The following is a 23,136-nucleotide window of genomic DNA, read 5'->3' as shown; positions in this document are numbered from 1 at the left end:
AATGACTCATATCCTTGATAAGGTGTGAAACAGCTAACCCCATAATTCTCACCCCATTTCTTGGAAATTCACTTTTAAAATAGCTAATTACTCCATATAACCTTGGGGGAGAGAGGAGGGGCACGGAAATACAAGCATGAGTCTGCGGATTCAGTGGATGAGTCTTTTTGAGGCGAGGTCTTTGGAGCTGCAGTAACTTGAATATTTCTGGTAATAGTTGCTTCTGTAGTGTTTAGAACTGAATCACTCAAACAATTTTATCGGTTTACCAGCATTGCTTTGGCAGTGTACACCAGGCTCAACTCCTGATTGATGCCCCCTTTTAGGAAACGTTTTAAAGGAAACTAGGGGAAGAAAATCGTTGCATTCAATATCTCAGGAAAAAAGTCTAACATCAAAATCTGTAAGGAATTAACACAACTTTGTAAGAGTAAGCCATTTTCCAATAAATAGCTGGATAAAGTATAAGGATAATTAAAAAAATGAAGAAACAAAACCAAAGATGAATATCAATAAATCATTTAAAAAATAATCAAGAGAGCAGAAGGAAGTGCAGAAAGGGAATATAGGTAAGCAGAAAATTTTTAGAACAGCAGTGTTAAATTTGAATTAAATAAAAAATACCAACTTATACATAGTGTGTGTGTGTGGGGGGGGGTGGAGAACCAAACAGAAGTTTACCAGTTCAATAATTCCTCCTTTTTGTTTTTCCCTTAAAATTTTGAAATTTTCTTATTTGTTAATGTTCTTTAAGTTTATAATAAAAAAGAAAACAATTTTTAAAGGATTGTAAACTGTTAACCACTTTCTGAACAATTGCTCAAAATCACTAATATTCAGAGAAATGAAAATTGAATCAAGTCTGATAATCACTTCTTACCCATTAAATTAGTAAGGTGATAAAGATAGGAAAGTTACGTGGTGGAGGAGCTGTTGGAAGGCAGGCATGCTAATCCATTGTTGGGATAGCTGTGAATTGGCCCAACTCTTCTGGAAAATAATTCACAATTATGTTGGGAAAAACATTAAATTTGCCATACCATTTGACCCAGATCTTCTACTACTGGGATTATACCTTAAAGAGGTTGTTGACAGCCAGAAAAAATACATAATGTACCAACATGTTCATAGCAGCATTGTTTTTATGACAAAAAACTGGAAATACAATATATGCTGATCTATTGAGGAATAGTTAAATGTGCCATAGAATATGAATAAAGTGACTGCAGTATTAACAAAGGCCAAATGAAAAGAAGTGGCCCTTGTCTTGAGTCTTGAAGGAGCTAGGGATTTTAAGAGATAAAAATGAGAAAAAGCATTTCAGTGACTGGGGACAGTCTGTGCAAGGGCGTGGAGGTGAAATGGAGATGGAACATCTCCATGTATGAGGAACAAGCAAGACATTTTGTCTGTAGCAGAGAGAGCATGAATGTAATAATGTGTAATCAGCCTGCAAAGATAAACTCGAACAAGATTTTTGAAGGATTTTAAATGTCAGGCAGAGGAAAAGAGTAGCTCTGTTAGAGGCAGAGGGAAAGAGTACTCTGGCTATTTACCACTGTAGCTGGCATGTTTTATGTTTTACTCAAAATCAATCACCATGACATCATTAGCTCTTAAATATGAAACACTTACTATAAATGATTCAGCAAAAGCAGTAATAATTATGACATCACACTTACTCAGAGCAAATCAGTAACAATCAAAATATCATATTCTACACATAAACCTGGGTTACACTCACTCACCAACAAATTCAGTGTTCCTAGAACATTGCCTCAGAACAACTTATAATTCTTGACTTCAGTCCTAGATGATCCTTACACCCCTCAGTATATACCACACAAACTTTATTTGCTAACTGCTCATCGATCCTCATCACTTTCCTGAGCAAATCAGCAGTGACAAGCACTTTCAATTCAACATTACTCATTTAAAAGGTACAGAAATCATGTTACAGTATTCTAATGAGAAGTATTTCCCTTCAGTCAGAGAATATTTAAAGCTTTCCAGGTTGGCTGTCTGTACAGTGTAGACAAATCCAGCCAGAGCTTCACACAAGATTCTGGGCTCTTAGGGGCAGCTAGGTGGGGCAGTTGATAGGGCACTGGCCCTGAAGTCAAGAGGACCTGAGTTCAAATGTGGCCTCAGACACATAGTACTTCTTAGCTGTGTGACTCTGGGCAAGCCACTTAACCCCTATTGCCTCGCCAAAAAAAAAAAAAAGATTCTGGGCTCTTAGCATATTATAATTACAGCAAAGCTCCTCAGGTTGGCTTACTGGGCAAGGCAAACAAGCAGAGCAGTGTTCTTCATTGTCCAATAAGATCCAAGTCTTTTTAGATAGCAAAACAAATGGGAAGCCTGTCTTCTTTTTTTCCCCCTCTAAAACCTGCAGGGGAAGTAGAGAGCAATAGCTCAACTAAGGAGTTCAACGGTCTTCCAGCATAATCCATGCCTTTTTTTTATTGAGCGCATATGACAAGGAATGACTCCCTTCCTATCAGCCTGCTACAAACATAACAGCTGAAACTTTTTTCTCCTTGCTTCTTAACTTTGCTTTATCACAGCTGTTTCTTCCGCTGACTGGTTTCTTCACTGTTCATGCCTCAAATCAGAGGTTCATAGAGGCTCCCTTGCGAGGTAAAACTAATGAAATCCACCTGTCAATTATGAGACCCATGGTCTTTATTTAATCTTCCATAGTCTCCAACATTATTTGATTTACCACCTTGTCACTTTTTATCTCTTAAACATGAAAAACAATCACATATAAATGAGGTGAGAGACTATACCGTGCCCTGCAGCCTGGGTCATTTCTCCCCTCCAACAGTTCCTCCCAGGCGGTTCTTTATCCCTCCTGCCAATCTGTATTTCTTTATATATGGATGTTGTCAGGTTTTCATATACACAGGTTCTTTTTTCTGCCCCTTTTCAACAGCCAAACTATTCACATATGAAACAGGCAGTACCTTATGCTAGAGAACTCCAGCAACATGTTTCATTACTTTAGATCAGGGGTTCTAAAGCTCTTTTGTGTCATGGACTCCTGTTGGAGGAGGTATCAACCCTATCTCAGAATAATCTCATAAAATACATAGGACTACAAATGAAACCAATCATATTGAAATAAAAATATAATTTTTTTTTGCATCTAAGTGTACAGATCCCACCTGAAACATATCAACAGACCCCTTTTGTAGACCCCAGTCTAACAATACTTGCTGTAGATGATCCCTCACAAAAATAATAGTTTATGAACTTATGCCAGTAAATTAAGGTAGAATTGTAAAGAGATGAATTAAATAATCATTGATTGATGTTTAAAGGCATTACAAGGTAATGACTACAGTGTATTAGGGCAGATATAAGAAAACCAAATTGTTCTACCGTTGTTTGTATGTTGGACAAAAGAAGGGGTGTACAAAGAGTAGATAATTAAAGCAAATAAACAAAATACACAAGTGCAAAAGTTGTCACACTGAAGAAAATGTGCCCGCTGAGTACAAGTGATATACATTCCTCATACCATTGCAACAATCAGTGAAGTCTAGCTTGCTGGATTTAATGAGGTCCCAATTGAGTGTCCTCAGGAGGCCATTTGTTTGTCTAGAAAGAAAGATTTGTGGCATTTAATTGAGATACTTTTCTATATTGGGGGTGGAGAAGATGCTTTTAGAATAAATTTCCAAATACAGTGCAGAATTTCCTACTGATTACCACTGAGTCTTATAACAAGAGGAAGCTTGGCATACCAGATAGAAAGCTGGCCTTCAGGCCAGGAAAACTGAGTTCAGGTCCCATCTCTGACACATACTGGGTGTGTGACTCTGGGCAGGGGAGTTTCTTTACCCAGGAATTCCTTGTACCAAAGAAATTACAGATCTGGTCCCTGTCTAGTTCTTTATCATATGATTAGCAAGAAAAACTTTACCTGAAAAGATTTTTTAAAAATAATAATTCCTATCATTAAGGAGAAACAAAATGAGTGGGACTGATAAGGAGCAAGTGGCTTCCTCTGTCTAGGGAGAAGCTCACAAAGGAATCTAAGCTGGGCCCTCTGTCTTTCAAATGTAAAATGGTCCCTCGGACCAGCTAAGTGAATTCATCATTCTGCATTGTGACACAAAATACAGGGGGGGAAAAAAACCTGCTACTATTGGCAAACTGAGCTTCCATAGTGGTTGAAATAATCGGTGGCCAGAAAAAAAAAGACATCCATAAATAGCTGAAGAAAAAAGCTATTTCTGTATGACAGGAAATAAACACTTTGGCAAGGAATAAGCTAGCACATATGGTTGCAGGCAGCAAGGTTTTAACATGAGAACTTGATTGGCTATTATTGACTCATGTTCCAACCCTGCTTTTTTTTTTGTCCTTTAATTCTGTCTAGCCCAGTATAGAACAACTATAATACAGTATACTTTGAAAATACTTGGCCTTGGGGACAGCTAGGTAGCACAGCATTAGACTTGAAGTCAGGAGGACCTAAGTTCAAATGTGGCCTCAGGCACTTATTAGCTATGTGAGGCTGGACAAGTCACTTAACCCCAATTTCTTTCTGAAAGAAAGAAAAAGGAAAATACTTGGCCTTGGTATTTTTTGGCAACTAAGTGTCATTTGTAAGTAAGCTACTAAAGGCTGTTATTGATAACACTTTTATTTTTATTTGATCTTTCTCCCTCCTTGCTTCTGTCTCTCAAAAGATTTAATTTCCATTGACTTAGCTCAAGTGCCACTTTTTCTGATCTCCCTGGTTGTTGACATCTACTCCCTGCCGGGAAATAACTTTTGTTGATCTTGTATCTACCTATCTGCTTGACCATAGACTCCTTGAGGGCAGAACTGTTTCTCCTGGGCTTAGCAGTGACTCACACCTAGTAAGTGTTTAATAAATGCTCATTGATTAAAGTTAACTTTCTCATCTTCACACAGCTGGTAGATTTCTGAGACTTTAACCCTATCTCTTCTTGACTCCAAGACTAACCCTGTATCCATTATGTCAGACTTCCTGTCTCCTGTATGTTTTGTGTGTGTGTGTGTACCTGTTCTATTCAGTATGTATACATATGCATATACACATATGTGGGGAAGGGTGTATGTGTAAAGTAATGAAACTGATTTGTCTGAGTAGATAGCAAAATCAGCTTTTATAAGTTACAATTTTGTACACATAGAATGTGTTGACCTCTTAAATATTTGCTTTAATAATTATTCACATGGGTTTTTAACATATAGTATATTTTAAATGATAGGATAAGACTAGACCTCTCTAATTTCATTGATATAGGAAATCCCTAAGTAAGGAAGCTCCTGCTGCCAATTCTGATTTGCAACTTTTCTGCAACTTAGAGTCTTTTTTATTTTTTGGCAGTGTAATTTTTTAAAAATTTAAATTTTTTTTAGAAATTTTTATTTTTCAGTCCCAAATTCTCTCCCCCTGTCTAGCCCTACCTTAACTTGAGAAAGCAAACAATATGATACCTAGTGTACATGTGAAGTAATTCAAAATAGATTTCATAGTGGCCATGTTGCTTAAAAAAAAATAAAGAAAAATAAAGAAAGTAGGGAAAAATATGCTGCAGTCTGCACGCAGAGTTCACCAATTCTCTCTCTGGAGATGGATAGCATTTTTCATCATGAGTCCTTTGGAATTATCTTGGATCATTGTATTGATAAGAGTAGCCAAGTCTTTCACAGTTGATTATTGTTACAATATTGTTATTACAATGTAGTGTTCTCCTAATTGTGCTCACTTCACTTTGCATCAGCTCATGTAAGTCTTCCTAGGTGTTTCTGAAACCATCCCCTTCATCATGTCTTACAACATAATAGTATTTCATCACAATCATAAACCACTACTTGTTCAACCATTCCCAATTCATGGGCATCCCCTCAATTTCTAATTCTTTGTACCATAAAAGATCTGCTATAAATATTTTTGTACATGTGGCTCCTTTTCCTTTTCTTTTGATCTCTTTGGGATACAGACCTAGTATTGATAATGCTGGGTCAAGGGTATGCAGAATTTTATGGCCTTTTGGGAATAGTGCCAAATTGTTCTTCACAATTGTTAAAACATTGCACTATAGAATCTTAAAGATTTGCATGAAGGTTGTGTGATTTGTCTCAGGTTACATAGCTAGTATGTGTCAGAATTGGGACTTGAACCCAAGGTCAACTTGGTTCAAGGCCAATTCTCTATCAACTACATGAGCCTGCCCTTCTGTTTTAAATGATATATAAAATAAAGTTAGGAATAGCTTACTACTGATATGAATGGAAATATTTTATTTAAACATTTAGTGTTATAAGATTATGGTGGTCAAATACTTTTGGAAGAATCTTCATTATAACATAAATTGTGGAGGTTGTAATTTAAACCATATAAGTTGTAATATAAGCCATACAAGTATGACTTAAATCCTTTTGAATCATTACAAACACATCTTGGCTTTATAAAAAGATCCTTACTGCATACATCCCTGGTATTGGATTGATAGAACTGCAGTAAAGAAAAAAAAATATAGCATCCATAGTTATTAGGTGGATTGCTTAATTGCTGGGAAAGACCATGAAGTATACTAGCTTGTTCCACTTGCTAAAATAATTAACATTTATTTGGAACGACTACAGGTAAGTGAAACTCTCTAGTATGATATATCTTGGGTCCATAAATAAATTTTTGTACATTGTTAAATACATTTTCAGCTTTTATGGCTAAAAATAAGAGAGTGTCACTACTGGAAGTGGCTTTTATTGAAAATATACTTTCCTTTCTTGGTGGTTTTGGGGGCCTTTTTTTTTAAAGTAGCAGGAAATGCTTTCAATCAGAGAGGTGAAGACTGTCTCACTAGTACAGTTTACTGTGTACTTAAGGACTGAGTTCAGCTAGAAAATAAATACCAAGGGGGAAAAAACAACAGAAGGAAAGTAGGAGAAAAGGAGAAACCTAATTTGTAGGCTATGTAGATTAAACATAGTTGGGTCAGGCTGGCAGCGTGGTAATTGTTTAAAGAAGTACCATTTTCTGTGAGACTTCCAAGAAATGTTAGCAGTCATGCTCTGGTTGTGGTTATGGTGAAATGATGTTGCTGTTCCGTCATTTTCCAGTCACGTCCAACTCTGTGATCCCATTTAGGATATTCTTGGCAAAGATACTGGAGTGGTTTGCCATTTTCTTCTCTAGCTCATTTTACTGATGAAGAAACTGAGGCAAACAGGGTGAAGTGACTTGCCCAGGTTCATACAGCTAGTCTGAGGCTAGACTTGAACACAGGAAGACAAGTCTTTCTGACTTCAGGCCCAGCATTCTATCCACTGTGCCATCTAGCTGCTGTATATAAATGATGTGTCCTAGTGAAATGATAATTGGTTTTAAAACTAGATAATGATATTGAGCTTGTGAGTATATAAATTGAACCTGTTTCTTTAACCTCAATTTCTTTCATTTTCACATAAACAATTGAAATAAGATATGGTGTAATTGGTGAAATTTGGAGATTTTATTTCTAATTGCAAACAAACCAGGAAGTCTTGAAATTCAGCCCCCTTTGTATGACTAGCAAAATCAAGATAGTCTGATAGCTGAAAATTTTACTATCTAGAAAAGGATGCTTTGTTATAATTCTTTGGCCAAATTAATTTGGCCAAATAGTAGGCTTATTTACGAGACTAATTGAAGATTAATTGAAATCAATTGGTATGCTCAGTAAGACAATTTTAGATAATCATCTACCTGTCAGAATACCCACAGACATTTTAAATCATTAACCATCTGTTAAATTTTTTGAGGAATATGTTAGTTAATCACAAAATATTCATCTGTATTTCTAATTTAGTATAGTAGTAGAGGGGGGATATAGCTTGTTTTGTGAGGGCATTTCTGCCATTGGCTTCTTTCTCGGGAAATAATTTTTCCATTTTTAAAATTTCTTTTTGTCTTGGGCTTGGAAAGAAAACTAGCATCCTATGCTTCTATTCTGAGATACTGTATACACACCCAGCATGTAAATCAGAGAATTGTGTTGTGTGGTATCTGCAGAGTTGTTTTTGTGTCACCTCTACAGGATCATCATCTAGACTATTTTCCTCCAAGATCTCCTAATAATGAAAAGTTTCTCATTGTAAATGATAAAGAGGGAAGTCCAATATTACAAGCATCTCAATTTAGTTTGAAAAAGCATGGGCAAATTTTCTCTCTCTCTCTCTCTCTCTCTCTCTCTCTCTCTCTCTCTCTCTCTCTCTCTCTCTCTCTTCCTCTTTCTTCCTTCCTCGCCCCCACATTCCATATTTTCATCCAAGATTCTGCCACTGTACCTGCCTTTAGGTGAGTGACTGCCTTCAGAATCATTTGCACAGTGTTAAAAAGTTCAAGGGCCTGGCACCATTAAGTGTTTGGTCCTGCCTGAATGTGCTGCTTTGCTTAGGTCTGCAGTAGCACAGCAGGAGCTTCTGGATGGCACAGATGGCAAGTTTGGATGAGAATGCCAGGTTGAAGATGTGCCACATGTTCAAAGAGTGATGGAGTCACGAAGCTAAGGCTTTTCCTGCCTCTCACCTCTTTGCTGCATTTAGGATGGCATGCATCCTGCCTCAGGTCACTTCTGCAAAGCTAACATAGCTTATTCATTAGGAACCAGTAGCTGTCCAACATTGCTCATGTGGGTCTTTAGGCTTCTTGCATCTATTGAATGTGTACCATCAATGTAGGATGCATTTTAGTGTCTTGTGCATAACCAACTGAGCATGTCAAGGTGTTGAGCCATTATGTCAAACAACACAGGTATTAGTTTGAAAGAAGGCTTTGTGATGGCCATTTTTGCATTGGTGTTTTTGCACTTGGTACTTATTTTGCACCGGGCACTGGGAGAATCATGTAATGTATGTTATGAAAACCAGTCATTAGCTGGTAAAAGGTAGGGAAAATCCATTTTTGAAGTCACATATCCCCCAGCTAATGGAAGTGGTCTGTTGTTTTGTAAAAGTTGCTCTTTTCAATTGCAGCTATAATACTTTGCCAAGCAGAAGAACTCTGAAAAATTCAAGATTAGTGAGTAAAAAGGATGATGTTCACGTCTGTATCATGTGTTTACGTGCCATCATGAATTACCAGGTATGTATTCTTATTTCAGGAAATGTTGCTAAATTTATTTGCCCGCTACCCCCGTCCCCCACCCCTGCCCCCGGCAAAGGTCCTCTTGACCATCTAGACAAATTGAACCTAGACCATATTTTAATTTTCTTCTTTATGTTATTTCCATTTTAAATGTCCCCAAATTTCCAATATGATATCATGGTCAGAAAGAAAATTCTAATGATTTAGAAACTTAAAATTTGGTTTGTTCCCTTTATTCTGATGATATCTCCTAATCTGGGGAGAAATAAGTGATGGGGGACATTTTTTTTTCTTTATAAAAATAAAGTATCTCCAATTTAAGAGAATGTTTTTGTCCATAAGAGAGTGTCACTGTCAGAACATAAGCAGCAAAAGGCCAGGTGTCAGGTGAACAAGAATTTTTTAAGTGTCTGTGCTGTGCCTGGCACTGAGCTAAGCACCTGGGGACACAGAGAAAGTCAAAGGACAGTTCCAGCACTCAGTTTGCTCACAGTCCAATAATGGGGGAGATAATATGCAAACAACTATGGACAAATAAAATGTAGACTGGATGAATTGGATATTGTCAACAGAGCAGGCACTAGCATTAAGGGAATCGGGAAAGGCTTTTCATAGAAGGGATTTTAGCCAGGACTTGAAGGAAGCCATGGAAGCTGGAAAAGTGGAGATGAGGAAGAAGAGAATTCAAGGAATGAGGGATGCCAGGGAAAGTGCCCAGAGTTTGGAGATGAAATGTCTTGTTCAAGAAACCTCTAGGAGGCCAATGTTACTGGATCGCAGAGTACTTGGAGGGAGGAGGATTAACGTGTGATAAAAATGAAAAGGGAGGAGGGGGAGAAGGTTATAAAAGGCTTTTTAATGCCAAACAGAACAGCCAGCACTGAGACCTTGGTCTTGTTTGTGGGACTTAGAAGAAAGTGTGATGTACAGCCAAGAACTCATTCAGGAGATCAGATAGTATAAACCCAAGTATGAGGAATGGGCATGCAAGGTACATTAATGTGGGTAAAGCAGAAGTTAGAACTGAAGGGGATTAGGCCATACTAGAGGGAATAGGCAAGTGTCTCCAAAGGTTTGAACTAGGCAAGAGAATCTAATTGGGCTACACAGGCAGGGTTCAGTTTCTATAGTTACAAAATGAGCAACAGAGCACTGGCAGAGATAGAGGCCAAGTATAATAAGAACAGAGTGTCGGGTTTAAATCAGGCAGAAGAGACTAGACAGAGAAATGTGTTGCGAAAGGTATATTGTGAACGTCATATAAGTCCAGAAGCAATGTATTTTCCTTCATGCCAGTGGTAAAGAGCAGTGCTGCTCCCTAGTCAAGGCAGGATTTTCCATGGGTGATTGTGGCTGTGATTATAGTGAGATACCCAGCTAGAGTCTTTGGCAGGTCTGTCTGGTAGTAGAGTCCCCACAATTCTGACAGGCAAGAATAAAGTGCCATGCAATCATAAAAAGGATGAGTAAGATCTTTTGGTAATAGAGAGCTAGGCTTATAGACTTTTATTTCCTGGCTTAAACAGTGATAAAGTGTTCTTTAGAAATATGTAATTGTTGTTTATGACAAACTGATGACATCGAATTGAAACTCTACTGAAAGGTAAATATAAAAGATTTGTAGGGAAACAGATTTAGAAGTCCAATAAGAAGGACTGTACAAAGGTGAAAATAAAGGGGAAAAAAGGAAGGCATCCTGAGGAAATTTAGCAAGATAAAATAGCTGTGACTAAAAATTAGCACTAATGTCATTAGTTGCTTATGGGACCTTCAGTTATCACCCTTAAAATCTTTTTGTTTTCATTTACGCTTGCATACAATAAAATGATGATCAAAGCTACTTTATTATAATTATTATAAGGATGACTGTAGGAAGAAATGGCTACATGAAGACAAAAGGGGTCAGAATTTGATGACTTATGACTATGACTTAGCTAGTGGTGACTTCCCAGTCCTCTGGCTAATTCTGTGACTTGGCCAGAATTTTATTAATCATTCAAATTTTACTGAAGTTAGGAAAAGTTTACAGAAATTACAAAAGTTGCCAGATCCGATGATTAGATATTCTGGTCATGGTTCCCATGGAAATAGGCTAGACTTTAAAATTTTTAATTTTTTTTTTTAATAAATATTTGACAGCCCCCAAACTGAACTGTAAACCGTTCTGTTTTTCTGTTGATTTCAGTATGGCTTCAATATGGTCATGTCACATCCACACGCTGTTAATGAAATTGCACTAAGTTTGAACAACAAAAACCCCAGGTAAGGTTTTTCTGTGATATATAAAACTAATACAAGCTAATTAAGTCATAGACTTAAACTGTTTGGTCTCTTTAAATTATAGAACCGCCTATATTTCTCTCTGGAATGAAACACGATACTGTAGGTTTAAAAATGTTTATTTTAGCAATTTCATATAGCACAGTTAAATGGTGACACTGCTAACTTTTAGATCTCATTAGCTTTCATTGCTTGATAGAACTGATCTCTATTATCTTCAAGTCTGTTGGATGAAGTGGGGATATCTAAGAATGTGATAGTGGTAGAATCTTGGGAACCTCTACTTATACCTTTGGTATATGTCATCACTCAATAGTGTCATCACCCAAATGGTAATATTTTTTATAGAAAAAGTGATCCCTTCCTCCTATTATATCACCTTGAGACCTGTAGTCTTTGATAGTAAGGTTATTCAAGAAAGTCTATATGGAATAATTTTTATAAGGGCTAGAAACTAGAAGTATGTGTCTAAAGCCTTGAACCTTGAAAAGCAAAAGGAAGGTATGTTCTTTTAGTTTGTTTTCAAAGCACATGTGTATGTATTTGTGTCGGTGTGTATAACTTTGTACGTAGGTGTATATCTATATATTTGTATATATGCTTATATGTCGTTATATGCTTAAGTGGATCTGTGATCTCATTGCTGTGAGTATCCTACCACCACTGTGTGTATATATGAATGTGTGTATATTATTATTATGAGAGATGGCATAATATAATGGCCTAACATAACATAAAAGCAAAAAGAACCTGGATTCAAGGTCCTCCTTTGACATAGACTGGCTACATAACCTGGGCAAGTTATTCAACCTGATAGTGCTTTTGTCAATTCTTGAAAACAGTAAGTAGTAGAGAAGGTGCTGATAGTCATCAGTAGAGAGGACGCCTCAGCATTCTCTATAGAAATAAAATCCCAGTTCCAATTCCTTATCCTTATCCCTTTGTATATTACATGCAATGCACGTGTATGCATATATGTCTGCATGTATGTGTCTTGGACACATATGCGTGTATAATTTTTGTGAATGTGTTTTTAAATCACAGATTATCTCCAGAAGTATCTCTTTATTATCTACTTCAAAGTTGCCCCATGATAATTAGTATTCCAGCAGAATATTTTATATCTCCTAGTTACAGTCTATTTTTGTCAGTTTTCTAAAGATAGATAGATAGATCGATTGAGCGATCACATATCTAAGAACTCTTGTGACCCCCTGAAGAATCTAATTTGAAGTGAGATCCTCTCCAATTGGATCACCATTTTTTATTTCAAGTGAGGGGAGCTTTGGGAGTTGGCAGATCAACTTCCTTGGTTTGTATTAAATGAGTATAATCCTACTAGTACATCCTTAGCCTCCATGCCCCCAAACCTCATTTGCTTTTGTTTAGGATTTTTTTATATCATTGGCTGTCACAAGGACCTTTGTCCAAAATGCCATGTGGGAGCCTTTCTCTAAGGCACGGTATGCCCGATTATACATTGGCACCAATAGCTGGCATATGATGCACCCTTGTTGCATTTTACTTTGAAAGTTTAGAAATTTTTTCTCTGAGTTTTCCTTCCAATAATATTTTCAGATGTGGTTTTATTTTTGTTTCTGGGGACAGGGAAACTATCTGTATATTAGCACAGCTGTTATTTGCTAGTTCCAAGTCACCTACATAGGGAGGGAAAGTAAGCTTGTTACAAACTCACATTGTCACAGAGGATTTATTCAGAGCCATCTGCAAATGAGCAAGTTTGAAGCATGAGAGCATTTATTTAATTTAATTTTGAACTTTTTAGACAAATGAAATAGTTTTGTTTCCATAGCATGGAGAAAATATGTAACCAATGATTTCTTTTCCTAACGTTTCCAAATTTCCTATTGCTATTCAGCTTGTAAATTTGTTTTAAAAGCAAAGCAGAACTGTTATCACTCAACATTAAAGGTGGGAGACAATGTCCTTACCCAGAGTTTAATAGCTGGTGTAACTCTTTTCTCGATTTTTCATTAATATCCAATTTCTGTGTTAGTGAAAATGGGGCAGGCCTGTCAAATGGGTCATAAATTTGCTGTCTTAGACAAATCATAGAATTGTAAGCTAGTAAAAATTAAAAACACTAGAAATGTATTTCACATTGCTGCCTCCATTTTTCCTAGGAGGATCTAATTAATCATGTTCTCGTTGATTTTGGTTTTTTTTCTTTCTTGTTGTTTTGACAGAACGAAAGCACTTGTGTTAGAACTCTTGGCAGCTGTTTGTCTTGTAAGAGGAGGGCATGAAATCATTTTATCAGCATTTGATAACTTTAAAGAGGTAGGAGACTCCAAATTTGTGGTGTGGAATGTGCATTCAATGGTCTCTTTTAAATATGAACAATCCTAAACAATTTATTTTTTTCCCTGCTCTGGAGCCTAAAGAATGTGGTAATTAAATTTTACAGTATTCCTCAGGGGGAAAAGATGTCTTGGATGGAGCAATGAAATGTTTTTCGGTTCCTAGTTTTTAGACTTCAGACTGTGATTCATAATACTTGCATTATTAACTTACTTTCAGATTTTATAAGAATGGAATAGCCAGTTTGATATATGTAGCTTTCATTAGGACCCGTATTTGGTGGCCTGCTCTATAAAATTTTGTAAGTCCTTTTCATCATTGCTGCCATTATCAGATAGTATTTATTACATGCTCTTGATGGGTATTGGACAAAATGAATAAAAAGAAATATAGTACCTGATTTTAGGAGCTTATAATTTAAAACAGGTGATCTTGTCATAGGCAAACCGTAAGAAAGTGGGCATGTATGAGTAAGAATAAAGACTAGAGAAATAGTTCCATGCCAAAAGCTTCATGTCATGAATGACCTTAGGAAGTACCATGGCTTATATTCCTCATAGGTAACTGCAGAAAAAAGTAGCATTCAGTAACCATAGTACGTTCTCTGACCCTAAGGAGCTTACATGTCCCTTCAGTACTGAGGTGTTTAGCTGAGACCTTCATGGCCCAGTGATTGATATTAAGGCTCCACAGTGGAAGAAGGGTAGGGAGTACAAAGTGGGCTAAATGACACGGTGATTTTCCCACTGTGGTGAAATGTGGCTAACAATTCTGCTTTTTAAATGGTCAGTTTGTTATATTGCCTGTTTTGGGGGGCATGTGGAAATAGAAGGTATTTTTCTGTGCCCTTCACATGTAATTTCTACTGTTTCAAGAGCCCAAATGATGTCCAAATGGCAGACCATGGCTTTAGAAGCAACAACTTGACTTCAGCTCTAGCTTAACCTTAGGAAGAATGAAGAGAACTCCCATTTTCCAGTGCAGAATCACAGAAAGTCCTTAAATCCACACAGTATTTTCTAAACACAGCATTTAGAAACAAAACATTTAATGTGGAGAAATAAAGTACAGCGTATGTACCTAACATAACTCCTAATCTTGAAACACTTGATAAAATGAGACTTTAAAATGTCACAAACCAGGTACTGTCTGCTCTGGAAACACTTGCAGCATAACTACATTAATTCCATGTCATGATTTTCTACAGCCCGAGTTTGGATATACCAGAGGGCAAATTATGGTCCACAGAAATAGTAACAATGTAGAGGAAATATTGTTCATATGAGTTTGCTAACTTAGAAAATAGGCAGGGGCAGCTAGGTGCTACAATGGATAGAGCACCGGCCCTGGAGTCGGGAGGACCTGAATTCAGATGCGCCCTCAGACACATAACACTTACTAGCTGTGTGACTCTGGGCAAGTCACTGAACCTCAATTGCCTCAACAAAACAAACTGACTAACAAAAACCAAAAAAAAAGAAAATAGGCGTTAATCCTATCTCTTGACATGAGTATTATAAAAGATTTCTATTGTATATTACCTAACTTCAGAGTCTAACTCTATGGGACAGATTATGTTCTTAGATGTGAAAATAATCCTAAAAACTCATGTGGATTTTAAGATGCTGAATTGAGTTCACATTTTCTCTTGAACAGTCTGTATTCATTTTTTAAAATCATACACTTCTAAATAAAATATGACTCATTCCAAGTAATTGAGCATGAATGAAGGCTGTTTAGATACTGATCCTCCATGAACTAAGTATGGCATCTAAAAGAAGCCATTCCATCCATGAGAAGAAACATGGACAGAGCTTGTTTCTGTAGGGGTTCTTAGCTTCCATTGGTTTAGAACTTTTGTATAAGTGTGTCCGAAGAAAGAGAATAATATTGAGTTTTCAGAATGAGGGCAGAAAATATCGCATTTCACTAAGAAACTCTGCATATGGATATAAGTAAGATGTTCATTTCATTTCAGACCGCTTTTATTTCTTTTCTTTGTTATATTTGAAAATATGTCTTAGTGTCATTTATGAAGAACTCATTTGCAAAGAACTTGTACATTATCTTTCTTTAGATTTTGTTTCACGGAGGGAATAAAGTGTTTTGCCCTTTTAACAAAGGCAAAGACATATAGGTGACATGTATATCTGGCTTTGATGGGCTCGAGGTGCTAGACCCTAGTCTTATAAAGCAGTCTTTCCCAGCCCAGGCCAATATTTAGTAAAATAAAAATCTGGGCAGGGGTCCAAAACTTAGGAGACAGAGGAGATTGTATCTGAGAGAAGCAGTTTACAGAGAGGAGTACTCAGAATTTCTTTTAGTTTATTATTATTAAAAAATTTTGAAGGTTTGTAATAAATATGCCTTAGGTGTTGGTCCCTCAGTGGTTGGGAAATCCTACTCTACAAGGTCTGTTGTATCTCTGCACATAGGAGCTCATCATTAATATTTCTTTTTGGCTACCATCTTGTGTAGAGAACTGTGCTATGGAGATGTCAAAAGAAGAAACACTTGCTTTTCTTGAGAAGCTTAGTTTTTAAAGTCCTTGGTTCCTCAGTTTTTTTTACCTCTTCCATTGTGATGAAACTCTGTCTCAGAAGGATAAAGACTTAATTAACCCTGCTCAGATTGGAACCTGGGGTTCAACAGAGATGGCTGCCCACTTTCCCCCATAAGGCAGCTTTTTCTCAAATCACTGAGACCTCTAGTTCCCAAGTCACTGTAATAATACAGAAGAACATACTGCTGACATTTGGTACCAGATGCTCAAAGGAAATTAAAGACTCTGGATCTTAAATAAGCATCTAGCAATTATTTCAGCATTTCTCTTAGCAGAGCCAACAAACCAATCATTCATGTCTAATTTGACCTACCACTAATTGTTTCAAAATGTAGCATTAAAGGAGGCATCTTCCAGTCCTTGCAGAGATGTCTTCTGTACCAGACTTCATCATCCTCATGTAGGTATTTAATATTCTAAGTCAAAATGTTGTTTGAGAGAGTCTTACTAAAACAAGAGGTTTTTTTTTACTATATCTATAGCAATCTTCTATTTAATAATAGAGAGTGCTTCTAAAACAGTGTCCATTGGCATGCTTGCTGAGCCCTAGTGTACCCTTAGTGTACATTATGGTAAATGAAATTTAATTACATGGATTTAGATGGAAAAACTTGCAATAAACATTGCATGCTACAGAGGCGTCTCTCAAGACTTGGGGATCACCTGATCTGGCCTGGCATATCCAGGCTGTCCCAAAAGTCTTAGTGTAGTTGTAAACTTTATTAACTTTAGAAGCATAAATGCTACAAACTTCAAAAAGCAGCATTTTAAACCTATGAAATTTTAAAACATTGATAGGATTATTACAATACCACATAATGACTGTCTTGTACTATACATTACTCTTAAATTTTCAAACTTTGTAAAAGCTTTCACCAGTGGCTGCTCAAGGACTGAAAGGATTTGCATTTGTAATCCTAGCCTTGAAATTATCCAAAGAACAAAATTTAGATGAGAATGCGACACTTTTGATGTTACCCCACAAGTAAAAGTCTAATGGAGATAGAGCAAGACTATGGTGGCCAAGCAAGAGGTCTTCTTCTACCAATCCATTGGACTGAGACAATGTCATTCAGAAACTGTCACACTCAAACAATGATAGAATGTTCCTTCTTGTTAAAACTAAAAATTTATTCTTCAAAATTCAGGAAACTTATTAAGTATAAAATAAATTTAAATAATTAAACTTTTAAAAATTGCTGGCTTTTTTCCCTTTTTTGTAAGCTTGTAGCCATTATACTTCTGAAATTTTTAAAGCTGAAAACTGTATAAAGACTTTTGGGACACTTGGTATTTATACAAGACAATTTATTTGTCAAGTCAGTTCATAATGCTTGGTAACACCCACTCTAATGAATGTTTATTGTTGAAAAGATGAGACCAAGACTAATTTTTTTTTACTGAATCTTGTCATTATCTCTGATTTGTTACACATTGTTATGTGGTTAGGGTTTTTTGTTTATTTTTTTACGGATCTTCAGAGTCTTTTAGTTCCTGCACTCAGATTAGAGAGGCCTAGTTTCCCTCCCCAATTACCACCACTACCTCCCCTTCATTCCTATCTAGCTACTTATTTGTGTAGCTTCCTCTCTCCTATTTGATGAAGCCATTCTCAGTATTGGGATAAGATCAGTGTTAAGTTAGTTTTCAGTGCTGAAGTTTTAGGGCATTTGGCTCTAAATATATGGAGCTGATCTTGTGGAGAGTTTCTGAGTCATTGACATATAAAGATTTAGTGATGGATTTATAGCAAGACTGCCCCTCAATCACAATCCCATCTATGTAGCAGTCTCCTCTCTGGGTTTCAGTTCTTCCTGTGTGTGACTAGGGTGCCTTCAGCCATCACAGCTTTTAAAAAAACAAACACACATACACTTACCACCAGGGAACACATCAGCCTTGTCCCATAGTCTTATCTTTTCCCTTTCAAACACTTGTTTTTGTAGGAAAAAAAAACCCAACGTTCAGCTCACACTATATAAGAAAGTGTCATCATTTAAGTTCCACTGTCAAGATGTATCTTAGATAGTCTGGGAAAGAGCAAAAGGGTATATTAACTTAAAAAGCTAAACAGTGCCTCTTAGTGAAGAGAGATTTTTTACAAAATTGATAAATTGTGCATAAAATTTTAACTTTTAAACTGTCCTCACCATTCTTTCTCCTAAATAGTTTTTACTGGATGTCCCGTATTTTTGTGCAAACAAACCCCAAACCTTCCATCCGTCTTTCCTTTAGTTCTTGGATTGTCACCTGTTTCAATTTTGCCCAATTATCATAGGGTCTTTCAAACCTAGAAACTATCTTCCTTGCCCTGAAAGACATGACATTATTTCCCACCTATCATCATGGTGGCTGTTTGGGACAGGGTTGGGGTACCTGCGGCCTCGAGGCCCACATGTGGTCCTTTAGGTCCTCAAGTGTGGCCCTTTGACTGAATCCAAACTTCACAGAACAAATCATCAAAAGGCCACACTTGAGTGTCGTCCTGGTCTGGAATTATAGTCATGATAACCCCCCCGCTTCTCTCTAAAATAACCTCAGTGTGAAGTAGTGACATCACTTAGTCCAAGGGTGGGGAACCTGCTGCCTGAAGACCACATGTTGCCTTCTAGTCCTTAAGTTTGGCCTTTGGACTGAATCCATGTTTTACCCAGAACTTGCCTTAGTGCTTTTAAGTTCCTTTAGGTATCTAAAAGCCCCAACTCTAGGTTTCTTTTTACCCATGCCTTATTTTACCCATGCCCTATCCTAGTTTCTTCCCGTTGTGTGTGGAAACACCTCATCTTGTCTTTTCCTATTTTTCCTATAGTCTGGGTAGGGATGGGGAGAACCAAAATGAGGAAAAATCATTTGGAGCTTGATGAAGCCTTGACACCAAATTGCTTCCTGGGACACCAGTAATATCTTCAGGAAACTCCAGGTTATCACATTGTCCAGATTTCTTGGAATTGATTAAGATGCAGTACAATTCACTGTACTCCTTCAGTTCCAGAATGCTAGGTTTTTGAAGGCCTACCTCCCTCCTCCTTTTGATCTCTCAGTGAAACAGTGTCAGAAATAGTGAAAAACTTGTGAAATGTCTCCCAAGGTCGCAGTTTTCCTTGCCAGGCATGGTACCTCTCACAAGGAGCCACTGCTTCTTTCCATAGATAGAAGATTTCCTTGGGAATTCTTACATGGTTTGCCAGTTGGGCATCAGAAGCCACTTGTGCTACACTTTCTTAACTGAATTCCAGAAGCCTGTAAGATTTTATTTACAGTAGGCCAAATTGGACAGGAGAGGAGAAGACATTGTGGTTTGGTACCAGCAATCTTTGGAGGGTAATCCCACCTAATCCAGCCTCTCTAATGTTTCAGGATAGAAGGATTACATCTGGCACAGAATGGTCCTGCCAGCTGCTTTAGTGTCACGCATGACTTTGAATAGGAGGAGCATGAAGAATGATTTTCACATGCTTTTATAGAATTTCTTTAATTTAGGGATTCACATTCTCAAAACCACACCATGTACCTGTTTATTAGGTACATTTCCTTTATTAAGAGAAAAATGTGCATCCTTATGACTGCCACCAATTTGGATCTGATTAGACTGGTTTACTGTGGCTTATTAAACGCCAAGCCTACCACTTGGGTGGTGTTAAGGTAGCTCCTAAGAAAGCTTTTATTGGTTCCCATCTCATTTTTCCCTTGTTGTTTAGATCTGGCCAGAACTGCTATACTTTTTGTTCTAATCTCTGTTCTTCTCTCTTCCTTCACCTCTTCCTCAGTCCCCAAACCTTTTGTCTAGTTTCTCCTTATCCTTAGCAGCTTTTGAACTTACTGTTAAGATAACTCCCTCATATTTCAAAAGGTAATCACTAGGCAAACATAGTATTTGAGTTTAATTAAGATCTCTGGGAGATTTCTCTTAATATTTCAGTAGCGAGGAAAATTAAAATTTGACTGTTAAGATGACAAAGGTTTGCATGTTTTTAAATGAATCTATTTCATTAAAAAAGCAAGACTTCACTTTTTTTAGGTACCATCAAGCAAAACTCATAGATAATATAGCTATAGGAATGCAAGTCCTTGAAAGGAATTACTTTGTTATTCACATAAGACAAAACAGAAGATAGGACTTTCAACCCTTTGCCATTGTATTTAAGAACTAGGAAATAGTTTCAGTGATTGAGATGATTAATTCATATTTGCATTGCATAGTAATGCGCTTTATATGATTTAATCACACAGTGTGGAGTCTGAATTGGACTATTCATAGTTTTTTTCTAAACAATAATAGACAGCTCCATGGAAGGGAGTGCCAAGGGCAGAGGTAAATAGGAATAGAGGGCTCCATTGTGCTTTATCCCTTCAGTAAGGCTCCTTGTGACATTTCTCAAAATACACCACTTACAGGCCCCCAAAGGGGGAACTCTTTTGGCAAACTTGCCGTAGGAAAGCCTGAAGTATATGATAGCTGTTCCGGAAGGTTGCTCCATTGAGGTATTTAGTGCACACATCTGATACACTGTCTGGCCCTCATACTATTGGATGGGACTATAACTTTCTAGCGGCAACAAAACAAGCAATGACCAAAAAAAGGTGATATGAGGTCATTTATCCAGAGTTTGTAAGTGTCACCTTCTATGACTTTTTAAATGTCTTTGATCTGTGATTTCATGGGTATAGGAAATTACTGATGAGGAAGCTTGCTGTTTATACAGCTTGACAGCTAGTCTTCAACTTTATAGTTTTAGAGAGCTGCCTAAGGTAGTAAGAGGTTAACTGAATTGCCTGGAGTCCACAGTCTTTGTTAAATACATTCTTTAACAAGCATTTATTAAGTGCCTACTATGTGCCAGGCACACTTCTGAGTGCTGTGGATTCAAATGTGAAGAATGAATCCCTGCTCTCTAGGAGCTTACATTCCAATAGAGAAGTCAAGTGTACAAGCAGCTAGGGGGTGCAGTGGATAGAGTACCGACCCTGGATTCAGGAGGACCTGAGTTCAAATCCAGCCTCAGACACACATAACACTAGCTGTGTGACTCTGGGCAAGTCACTTAACCCCATTGCCTAGCCAAAAAAAAAAAAAAAAGGAAGTCAAGTACATACACACACACACACACACACACACACACACACACACACACTCACACACTCTCACACACTCTCTCTCTCTCTCTCTCTCTCTCTCTCTCTCTCTCTCTCTCTCTCTCTCTCTCTCTCTCCCCCTCACGGAAAAGGGAAAAGAATACATCTAAATAAATACAAAGTAGTTAAAAAAAACCAAAGTGGTTGTAAAAGGAGGATACTAGCAGTTGAGGGAGCAGGAAAAGCTTTAAGTAGGCAGTGGCATTTGAATTGCATCTTTTTTCCCTAGTTACATATTTACTATGCAAATCAAAAGACACCAATATATACTACTGTGACAGTAAGTTATAGAATCTTATAAATTTTAGAGCTTCATTTTAGCTGTCATTTTCAGTTTCTGGTTATCTTAGCTGGGTTTTGAATTGAATCTTGAAGAAGGGGTCTCTGTAAGACAGAGGTGAAGAGGAGGGAGTGCATTCCAGGCTTGAAGTTGGCCAATAAAAAATGTCAGAGCTAATACTTGAAACTAGCACTTCTTGCTTTCTAGGTCAGTTCTCTATGTACTACATCATGGCTGCTTTACCCATTTGTGGTAATCTAGCTTCTTTCATCATCATCATCATCATCAACATCAAAAAATCACTTACATGCTTGGATTACAGGTGATATTAAATAGAAAAAGTGAGATGAATAGCTGGTGCACATACTTAATCCATGGAGAAAAATGTTCTGCTCCTCTTGGTAAATGATCTTCCTAGGAACCCTAAACATAAAACCAATAAGGAGAGAGAGCATCGGGTTGGGAAGAGGAAGAGCAGGATAGGCGTCAGCTTAATCACATGAATTCTAGGATCCCCAGCTTTACCTAGGAGTGTTTGTAGCTCTGCTTTAAAAAGCTAGAAAAACAGGCCACCTTTATGGCTACTGTGTAGTCAATAATATGACCAAAAGCCCAAGGAAAAGCAGCTGCCTCAGGATACCTGGGCACAGGTTTAAAAAAAAAAGACTTACTAACTTATTGCATGACTTGGATTTTCCCACCCATCTGATGAGTAAGGAGAAAGTCAGTGTGATACAATTGCGGGCAGCCCTAATGCTGTAGCTATGTGTCATCAGAACCATGAGAAAAGCTAATAGGAGGAAGTGCACCTCCAAACTTCTTGTGGCATGGGTCGTTTTAAGTTAGTTGTTTCTGCCATCCATAAGCTGGAGTAAATTTTGTTGTGGCCATTGGTTGTTAGATGGGCATAAAGTGACGATACTTTAACAGATGAGGGCCCAGATATACGGTGTTTTATATTTATAATAGTAATTTTGCCATAAATATGTAAAATACCTTTGGTTCTCCTTCCTCTACTGATTGTATTCTGCTCCATCAGCTGCTGTATTCAATCACTTCTGATAATCTTCAGGGCCTTCTGCCTTCTTTGATGTGGAAAAAAAATAGATATGTTCAAGACACAAGGATAATGGTGCCTGGCAAAAATATTACTTAAGAATAGATTAAATGATCGTGTTATCAAGATTCGCATCTGTGGGGTTGCTTTGCTTTGCAACTCTGCTTTAATTATATCCCTCCCCCTGCCCCCAAGCCTGTGTGAAATTTTATATTACAAACAAAGAGGTCCATTCTCTGTCTTGTTCACAGCAGCCACTGTTTTTCCAGGAGAAGGTGCTTCCTTTGTCATCCTGTTTTATTTCTGTATGTATAAAAAGGATCTCTTTAAAACCTTAGTTTTTTGCCAACTGCAAAATAAGGGACTAGAAGAATGTTCCTTTT

The 23,136-nt window shown here is 37.3% G+C and overlaps 1 protein-coding gene across 1 annotated transcript in view; it reads left to right on the top strand.

Moving 5' to 3' along the window:
* FMNL2 (formin like 2) overlaps nt 1-23,136 on the top strand; it is a 378,592-nt gene that overhangs the window by 295,662 nt on the left and 59,794 nt on the right. Inside the window, 3 exon segments of the mRNA XM_020970317.2 lie at nt 9,007-9,115; nt 11,304-11,380; nt 13,606-13,699. Coding sequence (XP_020825976.1) covers nt 9,007-9,115; nt 11,304-11,380; nt 13,606-13,699 — 280 coding nt within the window.

The sequence above is a fragment of the Phascolarctos cinereus genome, unplaced genomic scaffold, assembly GCF_003287225.1.
Source record: "Phascolarctos cinereus isolate Bilbo 61053 unplaced genomic scaffold, phaCin_HiC Scaffold_726;HRSCAF=1367, whole genome shotgun sequence".
Lineage (NCBI taxonomy): Eukaryota > Metazoa > Chordata > Mammalia > Diprotodontia > Phascolarctidae > Phascolarctos > Phascolarctos cinereus.
This window is presented reverse-complemented; position numbering and strand designations above follow the sequence as displayed.